Source organism: Lynx canadensis, chromosome C1 (genome assembly GCF_007474595.2).
Source record: "Lynx canadensis isolate LIC74 chromosome C1, mLynCan4.pri.v2, whole genome shotgun sequence".
Lineage (NCBI taxonomy): Eukaryota > Metazoa > Chordata > Mammalia > Carnivora > Felidae > Lynx > Lynx canadensis.
Genome location: NC_044310.1, coordinates 11,973,460 through 11,987,961, shown reverse-complemented (window position 1 = coordinate 11,987,961; position 14,502 = coordinate 11,973,460). Strand labels below are relative to the sequence as shown.

Here is a 14,502-nt window from a genome sequence, read left to right as displayed (position 1 = left end):
TCTACCAAGGAACACTTACTCATAGCTGGCTGAATTATCTGAATAGGCATAGGCCCTGGCTCAGATTCGGAGCGGGGAGGGTCTGAGACCGGTGTGGGCTCCCACTGGATGTCGTCCCACACCTCAGCCTCCACAAGACACGAACTGACCCCTGCGGTGCCACCCTCCTCGGCCCCGCAGCCCAGACCAGCACGGGACCCCTCACTGCCCTTCCCCCCAGAACATCAACACCCCCAACCGCTGCTCACGTCGATCCCCTCCTCTCCGGCCCCCCCCCCCCCCCCCCCCCCCCCGCTCACACAGCCCCAGCTGGGGTCTTCATCACCACCACCCCCCCACCCCCGTTGCCCCAGGGCACCTCCATCTTCCACAGCCAGAATGGCCCTTTTCACTTCGCCAAGGCTCCCACCGCCCACCCATTCACCAATGCCTTGACTTGGCATCCTGACCCTGTAGGCTGCTGGGTTACCCTGCCACCCCCTCCCCATTTTCCCTGATTGTCCGGTGGGCGGAGGGATGTCAGCTTGTACCTGGCTTCCTGGCGACTCCCCCGCCTCCCTTCCCCCGAGTTTGCAAATGCCTCCTTTAAGAAGGCTCGGTCCGGCCCCCAGGCTGGGTTTGGGCGCCCACTCCCTCTGGGCTCCCGCCGCTTCCTGTCCTCTCCCCTCTGACCTCTGACAGCTGCACAGTTTGCACTATCTGCCCTGAAAAACTGGGGGCGCCCGGAGGGCAGACTGGCCCCGGCGTCCTGGCGCCGGTAGCTGGGAGCCCACTGCAAGTGTATCGAGCCAGCAAGCAAGCGTGGAAAGGAGGAAATTGGCAACCGCTGACCTCACCCGGATTACAGGCTCCGGGGGCGAGGGGGCGGGGCCGCGCGCGCGGGAAGGGTGGGGGCGTGGCCACGCTTGACGGACGGGCCCGCGGCCCACTGCGAGAGGAGGCCGGCCGGCCGCCCCGCCCACCGGCCGTAGATAAAGCCGCCCGGGGCCGCAGCGGCTCAGGCGGTTCGAGGGGACTCACCTGCTGCAGGTGCCCGGGGCGGACCTGACCTGGACGAGCGAGGACGGGCGCAGGGCCGGCCACTGGGGGGACGATGCAGCAGGAGCGGACCGTGCGGCTGCCAGTACGGGAGCCGCGTGGAGGCGGTGTACGTGCTGGGCACGCACCTCTGGACCGATGTCTACAGGTGAGCAGGGCCACCGCGACGGCCCGAGACCCCCCGCCTCTCGCCCCCCCAAATCCCCGAGACCCTCACACAGACCCAGCAACCTCACCACCCCTTTCCCAGGGCCCCTCCCCTGTCCTCCAATCTTCCCACGGTCTGACCCCGTCCAGCCCCTTTCAGGACAACCCCAGAGACACCCCTAGTCCTCCCGCCATCCTCTCCCCTCAGCACCTCCCTTCTCCCCCAGGTCCTCCCCTTCCTCTCAGACCCTCCCGACTCCCCACTCACCTCGAATCAGCTGAGCTTTCTCCAGGATTTGCTGGGGGAGGGAGGGGGGGCTGGGGCCAGGCCAGAGGGGAGCTGCCCTGGGGCGGAATCTGGCCCTGGGGTTGCTCGGGCTCCAATTTCGCCCTGTGGGGGCTGCCCGTGGTTGCCTGTCCCAGGCACTGGCTGTGAGCCTCCTGTCCCCAAATGCCTTCCACCTGACTTCACCCTGGGGTTGAGAAGGACTTTATTCTGCAGGCTGGAGGGTGCAGAGGTGGGGGTCTTTGTCGAAGAGCGTCCCTGATTCTAGACCCTGTCCCCTCCCCGTCTTCACTGCCCACAAATGTTGGCAGGGTGCAGGATTTCTGAGACAGCAGGACATCGGGTGGGGGGGATTGAGGCCATGCCCCCCAAAGCCCCCAGCCCCCAGGAAGCAGGCAAGGCCAGTGGTCCATCTCCTGTAATTCTGTGGGGCATCCTTGCGAAGGTGTGGCTGGTGTGAGTGAAAAGGTGGACGGGGTCCAGGTAGGATCATTCTGCCATAGCAGCCCTCTATTCCACAGCATGTGAAATGTTCCTCGTTGCTAGAGTTTGGAGGGCCAGTGCCAACAGGAGAGAGCATGCCGGACTCTAAGGCGGGACCCCATGCTGATAACCTTAGGCAGGTCCCCTACCCTCCCTGTGCCTTGAGCTGAGCTGGAGGTGCCAGTGTGACGTGTTGCTCCCAAATTGCCCTGTCATCTGGACCACCCGCCTTCCCCAGACCCTTACCAATCCCATCCCTGTGTCTTCCCACACACCCTCCCAGCCCATCCTCTGTCGTCTCCGGTGGCCCAGCAGCCCTGCCCACCCACTCGCCTGCCACCTCTTGGGCAGGCACTGGCCACCCTGATACCGTTAAACCCCAGCCTCCTTCCATGAAGGCGAAGGTCATGGTCACCACGCAGATGAGGGACCCTCCCCAGGCATCTGCCCCTGGCCTCGGTTGTCCACATGGAAACTCCAGGGGTGGTTTCTGAGGGTCATAACGCAGCAGTGAAGTGTGGTCCAGGCCTCAGTGCTTGGGAGAGCTCCCCTCTCTTCCCCACCCCCAGTCCTAAACTGAGCACTGCCAGGGGGTGGGCAGGTAGCCAGGGCACTTAGGTCTCTAAGCCTCAGCTGTCCCCATACCCGCCTGTTTGTGCACTGGGGCCCTTTTGCCGCAGCCTGAAAGACTGGCATGGTGCCTCCGGAGGGGGGATGGGGAGAAAAGAGAGGGGCCATGCTCAGGCCTCCTGCCCTACCTTGTCCTGGCAGAGAGAGGCCCAGCCCCGGGGCGGGGTGGGGTGGGGCGGGCATTGAGTCGGGGAGGTGTGGACTCACCCTCCCTCTGCAGGGGGCAGAGCTGTGATGATCCGCTTTGTCCTTTCTCAAGAAAGCGGCCACTGCCACCACAACCCACACCCTGCAACTGCACTTCCCTTAAGACTCCCCCACCCCCGAGAGAAGAGGTGCAGTCTAGACCAGCACCGTCCAACAGAGACAGAATGCCAGCTACAACTGAGCCACAAGTGTAAATTTTTAATTTTCTTGTGGCCCCATTTTTAGGATTAAAAGAAAGAGGTGTGGGGCACCTGGGTGGCTCCGTGGGTTAAGCATCCGACTTCAGCTCAGGTCACGATCTTGTGGTTCCTGAGTTCAAGCCCCGCGTCGGGCCCTGTGCTGACAGCTCAGAGCCTGGAGCCGGCTTCAGATTCTGTGTCTCCCTCTCTCTCTCTGCCCCTCCCCCGCTCATTCCCTCCCTCTCTCTCTTTCTCTCTCTCAAAAATAAATAAAACACTAAATAAAGAGGTGAAACTAATTTTCATAAAATATATTTTTAAATGTTTATTTTGAGAGAGAGAGAGAGTGTGCGCATGCACGAGTTGGGGAGGGGCAAAGAGAGAGGGAGAGAGAGAATCCCAAGCAGGGCCGTCAGCACAGAGCCCTGCCGGGTTTGATCAGCAAACCCTGGGGCAGCAAATGACAGATTACTCCAGGCTTCTGAATCAGAGAAAGGAGAGAGCGAGGGGGCCAAGAACTCGAGTGGTGATGGCCCGGAGCAAAGCTCTTGCCTGGTTTTTATTGAGAATCTTATCAGTGCATCTCAAAGGCTGCAGGGGAAAGAAATATGTAGTTTCAAAAGCAGGATCAAAGCTTATTCCTAAGTTTTTGGCTGATGAGTACAATCAGGGTAGTGACGTGCAGGCAGGCGAGCGGAACGTGATGGGGGCAGTGTATACATCACAGGAAGGGGGTTGTTTTTCTACCTTAGAGTAAGCATTTACACAGTGGGAATGTTGATCCACGGGCAAGGTCTGGCTGTTTCCAGGCTTGACATTTCAAAGGACACCTGGTTTCCCTGGTCTGCTTTGCTGCTTTTCAACCGGCTGTTTCCCAGGCTGCAAACATTTCTTTCTTAAATCTTAGCCAGCCAGGCTCTATGAGTCTCTACAGAGCCCAACTCGGGGCTCTATTTCACAAATCTGTGAGATCGTGAACTGAGCTGAGACCAAGAGTTGGACACTCGACCAACTGAGCCACCCAGGCATCCCAATTTTCATAATATATTTTATTTAACCCAATATATCCTAAATACTAGCATTCCAGTATGTAATCAGTATGAAACTTGTTAGTGAGATAGTTTACATTGTCTTTTTCATACTAAGTCTTTGAAATCCAGTGTGTAAATTTTATACTTATGGCACATCTCAGTTCAGTTTTCACCGAGCATCCAGTGCCCAGAGCCCCAGGTAGGCGGTTGTCATTGTACTGAACAGCACAAGTCTGGAGCAGGGGTCCTGAACCTCAACGCCGTTGCACTTGGGGCCAGATAACTCTTTGCTGGGTGGGGAGGGGGCTGTTCCGTGCCTCGTAGAATATTTAGCTGCATCCCTGGCTTCTAACCCCAGTAGCAATGCCCCTGCAAAAGTGACAAGCAAAAATGTCTTCAGGTAACGCCAGGAGTCCCCTGGTGGGAGGACAGAGTCACCCCCAGGTTTGAGAACCACCGGTCTAGTGGAAGGAAGCCCTTTCTAGAACAAAGCAGCTGGAGCTGTTACTGCTGTTGTCACGCCTAATATCGGTAGCGTTACGAGCTACTGTCAGTATTAATAATGGCAGAGATTTTAGGGAGCACTGAGAAACCGAATGCATTATCTTGTATCTTCCTCATCGCAGACCTTGGGGGTCATGCTGAGATCATCCCATTTTGTAGATGAAGAAAGTGAGGCCCAGAGAGGTGTCACATAGGACTCCGGGCCAGGTCTGTCTGACTTAACTTCCACTCTATCCTGTGTGACCTTCAAACTAGCAGGTTGAACTGGGCGACCCTCTCAGCCTGTGTCCCTTCTACCCTCCGCTGCCCCCAGACACTTCACTTGCCCCCTTTCACCCTGCACTTCCCAATGAGTCCTTCTGGACCCAGACACAGATACTGACGCCAGACCCCACATGAGCCCCCCTCCCCCACGCCCCCGCCAGGGTCTCTGTGGAGGCATCAAGGGACAAGGCCTGGTGGACCCTGGGACCAGTTAGTAAGGGAGTATTTTTGACTTCTCACTCCTGAGTGACAAAAGAGAATGAACAAGTCTCCACACCCACACCCCCTTTCCTAAGACGCACACGCGGCTCCCCTCCCAGACATACGGTGGGGACCTACCTGCCCCGTTATTCAGCAGACCCTATGGTTGACCCCCCCCCCCTCCCCAGCCACACTGACCCTTTGGGGGTGGACGCCCTGACCCAGGCACATTCTGGGTGCTGGTTCTAGCGAGCTGTGACTAAACACACAGAAAAGGGGAAGTGGGGATTTTTATCTAGAGATTTGCTTTGCCATAGTTATTGAAGGCGCTTTCTGTTTCCTTCTCTCACGCCCAAACATCTTATCTTAGGTCTGGCACAGGTACGCCTTGCCCGCACCATCTCCCCCGATGTTCCCTTTAGCTGGCAGCTGCTTCCTCACTGGGGCTGCCGGGGCCCCCGCCTGATCCTGGCTTGAAGCTAGTGAGGGCACAGAGCAGTGACATTCCCATGTTGGTTTCACCCTCCTCCCCACTCACCTTTGGTTTCCCAGCAGGGACACCCCCAGAGCTGGGAGGCGTTGGAGAAAGGGCAGCCGCGGGGTCAAGTAATGGGGTGATCACACTCTGCCTGACTCTCCCGCTGACCCACAGACCAAGTTGTGAAGGCAGATTCTCCTACCCCTCCCTTTGTTTACACAGTCCTGGGGGGTGAGAGGCGGCCCCCTCACTCTGCTGGAGAAAGTTCAGGATCCGTATCCTGAAGTCCACAGGAACTTCAGGGCACAGGTGATGTGAACAATTGTCTCTTGCCTCTGCAGGGTGGCCTCCTAAATTACACTTGACCTCAGGATGAGAAGGGAGGTGGGAATGATCCCCGCGCCGAGGATACCCCAGGGCATACCCCAGGGCAGAGGCTGACCAGCCATGTCTCTTGGCAGGATCTTGACCATCACTTTCGGGCAGAAGATAGGAAGGAGGGTACCAGGGCGGGAGAAGCAGGCACAGTAAAATGTTGGGAAAATAGGGAGGGGTACAGATTTGTACCCCACTTTGGGGAAGAGCCCAGAGCCTCAAAATTCACCACCTCACTCCCTCGACTCTTCTCAGACTCCCTCCCTCCCTGTTCCTCGGTTGGTATGAGTGTTTTAGAAAGTGTCCTTAGGACAAAGGCCAGGGAGGGTCTGCGATCCAGTTAGAAGCAATGGAGACTTGGTGTGCCATGATCTCCCCTTCCCTTAGAGTGCCAAGCCCTGCCTCACCGATCCCATCTCCTGCCAACGACCCTGCACACACTCCACTCTGGCCGCACTGGTTTTGTGGATCCTACTAGCTCTCGACCACACCAAGCTCATTCACACCACAGGGCCTTTGCACATGCTGTTCCCTCTGCCTGGAGGACCATCCCCCAGACCTCTGCAAGCCTGACATTTCATCCACCAAGGCTTAGCTCAGATATCACCTCCTCTGAGCAGCATTCTCCACACCGGCTGCCTTCCTCACTCCCATACACCTCCAGCCCTCGAGTCAATGAAGGGCTCCTTCATTGAGTAAATGAATGGATGGATGTGGCCAGTGATGCATGTAGACTGGCCTGTCACTGGGCTGAGCTCCCCACCCCCAGCCTCAAGGGATGAGCACCGTTGGACTGGCCAGTGGAAGGTCAAGGGCATGTAGCCGAGCTTGGCCAGAGCGGCGCTTGCTCCTAAGAGAATGATGGTAGGAGGAATCAGGCCAAGTCAGGAGGCCTCATAAATTAGAACAGCGCCCAGCGCTCTCAACCCTAAAGAGGAGGCCTTGCCAGGAGCGGTTCGGGGGCTCTGGTTTCAGGCTAGCTCCTGGGAGGGGTTGGGGGGAGGGGGGCCGCGTTCTAAGGAGGACCTTGTACCCTGTGTGTCCGGCCCAGCTTGCATAGCTGGGGTCCCCGAGAGCCTTCCCTCCTTGCCCTCAGGGCCCTGCATCAGGTTGGGAGCATGGTGACAGGGGCTCACCACCATTGACCTCTCCTCTCCCCCCTCCCCCGGCTGGACAGACACCTGTTAGATGGGGCGGGCGGGGGGGGGCAGTTTTCAGAGGCAGCCCTGCCTGTCCAGCCACGCCAGACTCCATGGCCAGGGGCTTTGACTATCTAGGCCACTCACCCAAGCCTTCGGTGTCCCTTCTCTGGGCCTCTGACCCCACCTACAAAATCAGCAGGGAGCTCTAGGGGTCCCTAAGGGCCTCTCATTTGCTCTTGTCCTAAGCCAGGCCTGACATTCTCCCCTCGCCTTCCACCAGAGGACCTTTAGGGAAGACTGTAACCTGTGGATCCTCCCCCAGGAAGGGAGCCACCAGACCCAGAGCTCAGAGAGCTTGAATTTACCCCCACGCTCTGCCAACACCGTCCCTGAGACTCGGAGCAAGTGCTCACCCTCTGCCAGTCTCAACATGCTCCCCTGTAAAATGGGACGATATTGAGACAGACCTCATGGGGTGTCGGGAGGATGGACCGAGATCCCGTGAGTCAAGGGCTTCCAACAGCGCCTGGCACGTAGTAAATACTCAGTAAGTCATTATCGTGAAGTACCGTTGGGCTTATTGTAATATTAGTAAAACGATAACGAGCTATGGCCTCAAAACATCCATGAGACTCATGGGAAAGAAATGTTGAGCATTTGTTTTAAGTGCCGTTTGAGGCACCAACAAAGTGGGGGGAGGGAGGAATCCTGGCGGATGGCATCAGGGAAGACTTGCTGGAGGAGGAGGCAGCCAAGCTGAAGGATGGACAGGGTGCACAGTGTCATGGGGTGCACAGGACATGCCATGCAGGAGCAAAGGTACCTGGCAAGACAGTAGGGACCCACAGGGGCAGAAAGGACATCGACTCCGTAGCCTAGAGCGTAAGGCTAGAGAGTCAGTGAGCTCAAGCCAGGGCTTTGACTGCCAGGCTCAGACGTTAGACTTTGTGACGTAGGCAGTGGGGAGCCACTGAAGGCGTCTGGGGAGGGAGTGGCCACAGAGGAGACTGTTTGTGCCCTAAGGAGAGGGGCGGCTGGAAGCACCAGTGCCTCCTGAGAGAGGCTGCTGAGGTCACCAGGCAGAGAGAGACCCATCCCCGTCCCCAGCCCCCATCACGCCAGCTAGAGGCTTTGCCTTCCTCCCGTCTGGAGGGTGCTCGCCTTGGCGTTGCCTGCCAAGCTGGCACCCACGAACCCCCTCACATCCTGCAGAGACCCGAGGGCAGGATGTCGCAGTCAGACCGCCAGGAGCTGGGCTCCCTGTGGGGGTGATCCCCGCCTGGTGTTAACGAGGCCCGGGACAGGTGGATAAGCCGAGAGTTCCAGATGCCAGCTAGGAGCGGGCACGCCGTGCCCTCACGCCTGGGGCCGAGTGGGCACCCCAGCCCCACGAGGCCAAGCTGGTGACCCTTCCCTCTGACTGAGCGAAGATCGGAGAAACCGACCGGTTCCTCGGACGCCCTAAAACCTTCGCGGGGCCGGGCACTTGTTAGGTCTCCGCAGTCCATTCCCTCGGGCCGGGCTCAGCCAACCTCCCTCTTGCACATCTGACACCGCATTCCAGTCTTGCTCAAAGCTCCTTTGTGTGACACCAGCCATGACTCTCCATTCCCACGGCCATCACCTTGTCCCACACCGCCATCCTGACTCACCCAGATAGCGGCAGTCACTTCACTGAACCATCCCCCCTTCCACTGTTGCTCTCCTGAAACGCATTCCCCACCCCGCACCCTGGGCCCTCTGTCTACAGCGCAAAAATGATCATGTCACCGAAGCCTAGAAGCCATCAGTGCCCTCGGGGGGGACGCAGGGGGAAGGCCAGCTCCTCGCCATGAGCTAGGTCCTCTCCTCCCGCCACCCCCCTCCCCTTTGCTCACAAACCGCGGCCACGCTGCTCTCCCTCGTTTCTCCAACGCGCTCGGCTAACGTCCGCTTCAACGGCCACCCAGGCTGCCCGTGCTGCTGGGAATCCTCTGCTCGTCCTCCTCCTCTCTGTGTCCAATTCGTTGCTTCTCAAACTGTGGGAGCTTATTAGAAAGGCAGTCTCCAGGCTACACGTTCGCCATATTAAGACCACGCGCGTGTCCCCAGACCCCTGTCCCTTCCCCTAGTCCTGGTTTTGCAAATGCTGGTGACATACCCCAGGGATGCCTCTTAGGCGGGAAGGGTCCGTGATCCTAGGTCTCCCGTTCACCTCGAGAAATGATAGCACCTTTGCTGTAATAACTTTTGAAGATAACCGTTGTTAGTTTGCCACTAAATGAATAACGAAACGAAGAAAAGACACGGGGCACCCGAGCGGCTCAGTCGGTTGAGCGTTGGACTTTGGCTCAGGTCATGGTCTCACAGTCTATGAGTTCAAGCCCCACATCCAGCTCTCTGAGGGCAGCTTAGAGCCTGGAGCCTGTTTCAGATTCTGTGTCTCTCTCTCTCTGCCCCTCCCCTGCTCACGTTCTCCCTCTCTCTCAAAAATGAATAAACATTAAACACATTTTTTTAAAAAGAAAAGAAAGACATGCAGTTTCATTCCACAACGTGTATGTGTAGCACATCATCATGTTGGACACTTTAAATATGCACAATTATATTTGTCAGTTGTTCCTCCATAAATTGGGGGGGGGGGAAGAAATGCAGTGTTTTTTTAAGTTTATTTATTTATTTTGAGAGCGCGCGAGAGAGCACAAGCAGGGCGGAGGGTGGGCAGAGAGAGAGAGAAGATTCCAAGCAGGCTGCATGCTGTCAGTGCAGAGCCCAACGTGGGGCTCGAGCTCATGAACCGTGAGATCGTGACCTGATCGTGGCCGCCACCAATTTCCCCACTCGGTCCCTCGATACTATCCTGGGCCCCTCCCTGCCTTCTCCAGGGACAATCAAGGTGCCCACAGCCCCTGGTTCTCGGGTTTCTGGGGGATGAGCTCTGAGAGGTTGGTTCTTTCTGGGGAGGGAGGCAGCCAACAGGATCTCCAGGGGACAATGGGTGCCTTTGTTGCTTCTGCCAGAGCCGCTCCAAGAATAGCTGTTTGCTCAGCTCAGAGCAGGGCTGGTGCTGGGGTAGGAGGGAATGGGGCCCTGGAGCTCCAATGCCAGCCAGGGCCAGGCGTTAACCCCCTGAGCCTCTGGGGCCTCCTCCAGTTTCTCACTGACCCCGAGGAACGAAGGTGGCAGGAAGCATCACTTAGAGCAGCAGTTGTCAAAGTCGGGTCCTAAAACTCATCCTGCCCTGTGAGTTTGTAAAGCATTGTTTTCTAAACTGTATGCAGAAACCCAACGTATAAAACCAGATGAAATCATAGTGGCTGTGCGTAAAGGGAAGTGGGGACCCAGACGAGAGATCCCCAGCTTTTCAGTGCCTCCCTCCTCACCCCTGGGTGCAGGGCCTGCGCTCCCCCGGTGCCAGCCGCCTCCCGCTGGTGTCATGCTCCCATTTTCCATTTGGTGAAACAGAGGAAAAGTGCGTTGCCCAAAGCCATCCGGCAAGTTGATGGTCAAAGCTGGGACTTGGGCTAGAGGAATATTTTCCTGACCTGAGACCACAATTGCCCAGGCTTGTGATTTTTCCCCCACACTGTATTCTACCTGTAGTACTGTTAACATTTTTCTTTACATCAACTCACATTTTATAACTTTATCTTATTTTACTTTTTTTAAGTTTATTTATTTTGAGAGAGAGAGAGAGAGAGAGAGAGAGCTTGAGCAGGGAAGGGGCAGAGAGAGAGGGGGGATGAACCTGATGCGGGGCTCGAACTCACAAATTATGAGATCATGACCTGAGCTGAGATCAAAAGTCGGATGTTCAACTGACTGAGCCACCCAGGCGCCCCTAACTTTAAGTGGCGATCTTGCAGGGCATCTGGCTGGCTCAGTGGGTAGGGCATGTGACTCTCCATCACGAGGTCTTGGAGCCTATTTTAATAAAAAATAAGTAAATAGGGGCTCCTGGGTGGCTCAGTCAGTTACGTGTCTGACTCTTGGTTTTGGCTCAGGTCATGATCTCACGGGAGTCCGAACCCCAAGTTGAGCTCTGTGCTGACAGCTCAGGGTCTGCTTGAGATTCTCTCTCTCCCTGCCCCTCCCCCACTTACGCTGTCTCTCTCTCTCTCTCTCTCTCTCTCTCTCAAAATAAATAAACTTAAAAAATTTTAATAAAAATAAATAAATGGAGAACTTATGTTATTACCATAAATGGCAATCCTTTATCAATTGCCATGAAAAGATAACGCTTTTTTTAAATTTTTTTTCTTAACATTTATTTATTATTGAGAGACAGAGAGAGACAGAGCATGAGCAAGGGAGGGGCAGAGAGGGGAGGAGACACAGAATCGGAAGCAGACCCCAGGTCCTGAGCTGTCAGCACAGAGCCCGACAGGGGGCTCGAACTCACAGACCGCGAGATCATGCCCTGAGCCGAAGTCGGACGCTCAACGGACTGAGCCACCCGGGCGCCCCGAAAAGATAACACTTTTAATAAATACATAAATCTTTTCAATTGTGCATCCATGTGCCACCTCACAGCGTCTTACACGTGTGCCCTTTGGGCGATGCCGCCTGGCACTTCTAGAAGGCTCACCTCTGTCCTGCTCAGCTCCACCCTCTTTGCTGGGGTGTGTGTGATGTGCCCAGCCCCACGCTGGTCTCTGCAGGAGGCGGGGCGGGGAGCCCCTGAAGCCCTCGGGGGCTTGCCATCCAGAGAACAGGTACCCCGTGGCAACACCCTGAGACAAAACTCAGTCCCTGCCCTGTGACGGATGACGGACAAAGCCCGTGGGACAGGAGGGGTGGGTGGGTGTCTTCTGGGTGGGCAGATGGACACGCAGAAGGTGCAAGGAACACGCCCAAGCCTCCCTCGGCAACTCAGTGGCAAAATCGGGCTCAAGCCCACGTGTTAAGCAAGTGGACCCCCAATCCGGGTTTTTGCTGTGACTCTGCTTCTCCCAACCATGAGTGTGGACGGAGGACAGCAGCCCACCGCCAACAAGCGTCCAGCCTCAGATCAGCTCAGTGACCCCGAGATGGGCTCAGGAGTTCAGAAGGGGGCAGTTGGACAAGAAACAGGGTGGCCCTGGAGCTTTTTCAGGCTCCTTTCCCAGCCCCGGGCATGGACGGCCAGACCCTGACCCACGCTCTCCTGCAGTGCCCCGGACCAGTGGTCTTGGCCAGCGGCCCCTGCAGTCCGTGGCCTGGCTCAGAGACACCCTGCCTGGCAGCCTCCACAGACTCACTCACAACCTTGGTCACCCCAGAGCTCTAACCACCAGACTGCACTGCCGGGCGTCTAAACCAGTGGCTCCCTAGACCCGTGTAGCTCTGAAGCAGCATCACCAACAGGTCCCCGAAACAGTAGACACGCAGGTGGCTCAGTCGTGAAGCATCTGACTTGGGCTCAGGTCGTGATCTCACGGTTCGTGAGTTCGAGCCCCGCTTCGGGTAAGCCCTGCTTCTCTCCCTCTCCCTCTCTCTCTGCACCTCCTGGGATTCTCTCTCTGCCCCTTGCTCACTCGTGCCCTCCCTCTCTCAGAAAGAAAGAAAAGAAAAGGAAGGAAATGGTAGAAATGCAAAGTCTCAGGCCCCACTCCAGAGCGTCTGAATCTGAAACTCTGAGGAGGGCCTGGCGATCGTCATTTAGACAAGTGTTCCAGGTGATGCTGCTGAGTTTTGAGAACCTCTGCCCTAAACCTCTCACCCAGCCTCTGGCCGCTGCTCACCTCTGCAGCTGCCCCGGCCGGACCTCCGCTCTGCCAGCCAGACGCTCCGGGGAGAGGATCCGCAAATCTCCAGCCTTAAAAGAAAAACCCTGAGGATTTAGACCGCACCCTCTGGTGATTCTGATGCCCAACTGTAGTGGAGAACAGCTCAGGAACCGGGAGTGCCGGGCCCTCGGGACGGCAGATGTGCCTTCAAAGCTGACACTTACCTCTATGTCTTAGTCCCAAAGCCCAGGGGAATCCCACCTAAATCCCCCTGAGCCCTCTTCAGACTGGGCGCTGGCTTTAGCAAAACTGTCCTCCCCGGACACCTTCCTCCCCCAGTCTCCCTGTCCTTCCTGTGGCCTCCCCTTAAACCAGTGTCTCAGGCAGTAACAAAATACCGCGGGTTGGCGGGCTTGAAAAGAGCCAATTCTCTCTCCCAGCCCTGGAGGCCGGAAGTCTGAGATCAGGGGCCAGCGTGGTCGGGTTGGGGTGGGAATGCTTCCTGGCGGGCCGGTAGCCGCTCTCTGGCTGTGGCCTTCCTCGGTGCGTGGGAGAAAGATCTCTCTTCCCCTTCTCGTAAGGCGGCCAGCCCTATCAGACGGGACCTCGTGCGCATGACCTCATGTCACTTTAATTATCTTCTAAAAGCCCTGTCTTCAGATGCAGTCATGTTGGGGAGCAGGGCTCCAACATGTGTATCTGTGGGGGGACACAAATGTGCCTAGATCAAACCAGATCAAACCAGTCCGCTTCCTGCCCTGAAATCTTAATGGCTTTTCGAGAATTCCAAATGTACCACCATTTCATAGAAGGCCGCCCCAGAACCCCTAGGAATGACTGTGAGAGGGGAAGTTCCAAGGTGGGAAAGAAAGTCACGGCGGGAGGGGCCTTTGTGACAGAGCCAACCCACCCCTGCCCTTTGAGGACCCAAGTTCCAGGCTCCTTCCCTGGGCAGACCCCGCACTTGGGCGCCTGCCGCTTTGAGGCCTTTCCACCAAGTTCTGCCTGTAGCTCAGACATGGGAAGGGGGGGCGGGCCCTGCCTTTGGAGCAAGTTCATTCCTTGGTCCAGGCCTCTGGGCCTGGACCCGTAAGGTACCACACGGGTGCCCGTCGGAAGCCATGAGGAAGCCATTAAGAATTCAGAGCCGCAGGCCCCACCCTCGAACGTTCTGACTCAGTGGGTACGAGACGGGCCCAAGGAATCTGTATTTTTTTTTAATTTTTTTTTTCAACGTTTATTTATTTTTGGGACAGAGAGAGACAGAGCATGAACGGGGGAGGGGCAGAGAGAGAGGGAGACACAGAATCGGAAACAGGCTCCAGGCTCTGAGCCATCAGCCCAGAGCCTGACGCGGGGCTCGAACTCACGGACCGCGAGATCGTGACCTGGCTGAAGTCGGACGCTTAACCAACTGCGCCCCCCAGGTGCCCCCCAAGGAATCTGTATTTTAACTGAGGGCCCTCCTCACAACCAGGTGATTGTAGTGCAGCGGGGTCCTTTGCGGGGGCCCCCAGACCCGATCCCCCAGAAGGGCCCTTGCCACCTGGCCCCCCAGAAGTTTTTTCTTGGAGCCCCTTGTCCCACCTGTCCGGGGATCGCCTCCTCCGACCCGCTCTCCTCTCTCCCTCCAGTGCGGCCCCTGCCGAGGCCCAGACCTTCAGCCTGAAGCACTCAGAGCGCGTGCGGGTAGAGGTGGTGCGTGACGGGCAGGCCGAGGAGGTGGCCGCCAACGGCAAACAGCGCTGGCTTCTGTCGCCCAGCACCACGCTGCGGGTCACTATGAGCCAGGCCAGCACCGAGGCCAGCAGCGACAAGGTACCGCGCGGCCGGGGAGGTGCTCCGAGGGC

General features: G+C 57.2%; 1 protein-coding gene and 1 non-coding gene across 2 annotated transcripts in view; both read left to right on the top strand.

Moving 5' to 3' along the window:
* The first annotated feature begins 1,006 nt into the window (after positions 1 to 1,006).
* The window catches only part of PADI2 (peptidyl arginine deiminase 2), a 42,831-nt gene continuing 29,335 nt past the window's right edge, over positions 1,007 to 14,502 (top strand). The window contains 3 exon segments of the mRNA XM_030328292.1: positions 1,007 to 1,120; positions 1,122 to 1,186; positions 14,287 to 14,470. Of these exon segments, the coding sequence (XP_030184152.1) occupies positions 1,094 to 1,120; positions 1,122 to 1,186; positions 14,287 to 14,470 (276 nt within the window). The 5' untranslated portion in view covers positions 1,007 to 1,093.
* On the top strand, positions 8,972 to 9,105 carry LOC115522622. The gene has a single exon (XR_003971508.1). It is a non-coding gene; the product is annotated as a small nucleolar RNA SNORA72 (small nucleolar RNA).